The sequence below is a fragment of the Mandrillus leucophaeus genome, unplaced genomic scaffold (genome assembly GCF_000951045.1).
Source record: "Mandrillus leucophaeus isolate KB7577 unplaced genomic scaffold, Mleu.le_1.0 Scaffold14, whole genome shotgun sequence".
In the NCBI taxonomy this organism is placed as follows: Eukaryota; Metazoa; Chordata; class Mammalia; order Primates; family Cercopithecidae; genus Mandrillus; species Mandrillus leucophaeus.
The window spans coordinates 8370195-8374074 of record NW_012101365.1 but is presented as its reverse complement, the minus strand read 5'-3'; the positions used below and the strand labels follow the sequence as shown (position 1 = coordinate 8374074).

Sequence of the window (3880 nt, the reverse complement as noted above, 5' to 3'; positions counted from 1 at the left end):
TAACAGAACTTTTAACCCTTTGGACGCCAGGATACCTGTGTGTAACCCTTGATATGGTGAGTAACAGAACTGCTTCCCTAACTTCGACATCTGACCTTCAGATTCTGCATCACTTCGTGTCCACAAACATTTTATTTAAGGTCTCATCACTCTTAGGGTGCCAAAGACCCCTCTCAGGAATATGGGGAAGTTGATAGCAGTGTGACTTCAGGTCTTTAAGCCTCCTCAGCATCACCTATAAAACAGGTCTGATAGTCCCTACCTGTCAGGACTGGTGTGAGGATGAGATAATGCTTGTGAACTGTAAACTATATAAATGTGTGCTACTGTGAGAACTGGACAAAGAAGAGAGGGAGTGAGAGAAATTAAGCGCGGGCTAGGGGCCGGGAAAGAACGAAAAGGGAGTCGGGGATAGGGGAGAGTGCGACAGTCGCGAGCCACACTTTGCAATGAAACTCTTTAGACTTTCTGCCGGGAGAGCTGCCCGGACGCGCCAGGAGTAGGAGGCCGCGCCGAGGGCGGGTCCCCAGAAGCCTGCAGGTGAGTATCGGTTCTCCCCTTCCCGGCTTTCGGTCCGGAGGAGGCGGGAGCAGCTTCCCTGCTCTGATCCTATCGCGGGCGGCGCAGGGCCGGCTGGGCCTTCCGTGGGACGGGGAGGGGGGCGGGATGTGTCACCCAAATACCAGTAGGGACGGTCGGTGGCGGAACCAGCCGGGCAGGTCGGGCCGAGTATAAGAGCCGGAGGAAGCTGCCGGGCGGCAGACGCCCGCAGACCATCCCGGACGCCGGAGCCCGAGCCCCGCCGAGTCCCCGTGCCTCATCCGCCCGCGTCCGGTCCACGCTCCTCCGCCCCACCATGGCTCGGGGCCCCGGCCTCGCGCCGCCACCGCTGCGGCTCCCACTGCTGCTGCTGCTGCTGGCGGCGGTGACCGGCCACACTGCCGCGCAGGACAACTGCACGTGTCCCACCAACAAGATGACCGTGTGCAGCCCCGACGGCCCCGGTGGCCGCTGCCAGTGCCGCGCGCTGGGCTCGGGCGTGGCGGTCGACTGCTCCACGCTGACCTCCAAGTGTCTGCTGCTCAAGGCGCGCATGAGCGCCCCCAAGAACGCCCGCACGCTGGTTCGGCCGAATGAGCACGCGCTCGTGGACAACGATGGCCTCTACGACCCGGACTGCGACCCAGAGGGCCGCTTCAAGGCGCGCCAGTGCAACCAGACGTCGGTGTGCTGGTGCGTGAACTCGGTGGGCGTGCGGCGCACCGACAAGGGCGACCTGAGCCTGCGCTGCGATGAGCTGGTGCGCACCCACCACATCCTCATTGACCTGCGTCACCGCCCCACCGCCGGCGCCTTCAACCACTCGGACCTGGACGCGGAACTGAGGCGGCTCTTCCGCGAGCGCTATCGGCTGCACCCCAAGTTTGTGGCGGCCGTGCACTACGAGCAGCCCACCATCCAGATCGAGCTGCGGCAGAACACGTCGCAGAAGGCCGCAGGTGACGTGGACATCGGTGATGCAGCCTACTACTTCGAGAGGGACGTCAAGGGCGAGTCTCTATTCCAGGGCCGCGGCGGCCTGGACTTGCGCGTGCGCGGAGAGCCCCTGCAGGTGGAGCGCACGCTCATCTATTACCTGGACGAGATTCCCCCGAAGTTCTCCATGAAGCGCCTCACCGCCGGCCTCATCGCCGTCATCGTGGTGGTGGTGGTGGCCCTCGCCGCCGGCGTGGCCGTCCTGGTGATCACTAACCGGAGAAAGTCGGGGAAGTACAAGAAGGTGGAGATCAAGGAACTGGGGGAGTTGAGAAAGGAACCGAGTTTATAGGTACCCAGCGGGGCAGAGGATTGGGTGGGGTACCGGATTTCGGTATCGTCCCAGACCCAAGCGAGTCACGCTTCCTGATTCTCGGCGCAAAGGAGCCCTTTATCCTTTCAAATTCCTGCCTTCCCCCTCCCTTTTGCGCACACACCAGGTTTAATATATCCTGGCCTCAGGGTCTCCTTTCTTTCTCACTTCTGTCTTGAAGGAAGCATTTCTAAAATGTATCCCCTTTCGGTCCAACAACAAGAAACCTGACTGGGGCAGTGAAGGAAGGGATGGCGCTGCGTTATGTGTAAAAAACAAGTTATCTGTATGACAACCCGGGATCGTTTGCAGGTAACTGAATCCATTGTGACACTGTGAAGGCTTAAATGAGTTTAGATGGGAAATAGCGTTGTTATCGCCTTGGGTTTAAATTATTTGATGAGTTCCACTTGTATCATGGCCTACTCGAAGAGAAGAGGAGTTTGTTAATTGGTCCTAGGTAGTAGCCTCATTAACCATCGTTTGTATTACTGACCACATATGCCTGTCACCAGGAAAGAAGCCTGTTTCAACTGCCTGAACGCAGTTTAGATGTCTTTGAGGACAGACACTGCCCGGAAACTCAGTCTATTTATTCTTCAGCTTGCCCTTACTACCACTGATATTGGTAATGTTCTTTTTTGTAAAATGTTTGTACATATGTTGTCTTTGATAATGTTGCTGTGATTTTTTTTTAAAAAACATGAATTTAATAAAATATGGGAAAGGCACAAACCAAAAGTTGGCATTTGTGAAAAGTCCCTCCAGAATTCTATCACTCTGGTCTCCTCTAAAGACTTGTATTTTTTTTAAATTTCAAATTATAACACTTTTTTTCCCCCTAAAAATGGGTGTTTCATGTTGCTATTCTGGTGTGTCCTAAGATATCCTAACTGGCCAGTGTAAATGCTATTTTTTCTAAATAAGATTATTTGGAAACTTCCTTCAAACTTCAGGAGGGTGAGCATGAGGGAGGAAGCTAAAACTAGCTGCTTTTATGAAAAAGAGTGCCAGTCTTTGGTCATCTCTAAACAAGGCTTATCACCAATGGAGACAGAAAACTCTAGTTCAAGAGCTGTATCTCCTTTGAATCCCAACCCTACTTTGAAATAGGTGATACTATTTCCGTTCAGTGTTTGAGCAAATTACTTAATCTCAAAGTATTGTGGCTCTAAGATTAAATGACTTTCCCACATAATTGGAACCAGCCTGCAGTGGGCCCTATGCTTTTGCTGGGTGTGCACAAGTTGTTTTCCTAAGACTTTTGCTTGCTTATTTATTTATTTATTTATTTTGAGATGGAGTCTTGCTACGTTGTCCAGGCTGCAGGGCAGTGGAGTGAGCTTAGGTCACTGCAACCTCCACCTCCTGGGTTCAAGGGATTCTCCTACCTCAGCCTCCTGAGTAGCTGGGATTACAGGTGCCCACCACTACGCCTGACTAATTTTTGCATTTTTAGTAGAGATGAGGTTTCACCATGTTGGCCAGGCTGGTCTCGAGCTCCTGACCTCCGGCAATCCACCTGCCTCGGCCTCCCAAAGTGCTGGTATCACAGGTGTGAGCCACCGCACCCAGCGATTTTTACTATTAATGTGCTTTAAAGATGTGTTTTACCTATTAGCTGTAAAAACTAGCCACTTGTCCCTCTTACATTTATCTCTTCCTTTTCACTCATTCACAGTCATTTATGTGTGTGGCTGTGGCGTACCCCACAAGTAAACAAGTTACTGCAGTAACTGAGAAATTGATACAATACTGGGTGTGTACAAAGGAGGGAGTGGTTGGTATATCACATATTCAGCAACAGCTAAGCTAGATCCAGGACTGCAGTTTCTTCCCTTGGAATCTATCTCATGCCCCTCCTCCCATGCTGTTTCTACAGTCTGTGATGACCTCTCAAGACTGAAACACCAGTAAGAACTGGGGGAGAGAGAGAGCTCTCACCCACTGGCTTCTCAGCTTAGGGCTGTGGCTGCTATGTGCTGGTGGAGTGGATACTGTAAGATTGCCAGAGATCTCAAAGTCTGTGGC

General features: G+C 52.5%; 1 protein-coding gene across 1 annotated transcript; it reads left to right on the top strand.

Moving 5' to 3' along the window:
* The first annotated feature begins 251 nt into the window (after window positions 1-251).
* Window positions 252-2587, top strand: TACSTD2 (tumor-associated calcium signal transducer 2). Its single transcript, XM_011973856.1, has one exon. It carries the CDS (start codon window positions 857-859, stop codon window positions 1826-1828), a length of 972 nt encoding a protein of 323 aa, XP_011829246.1. The 5' UTR covers window positions 252-856; the 3' UTR covers window positions 1829-2587.
* Window positions 2588-3880: the final 1293 nt, after the last annotated feature.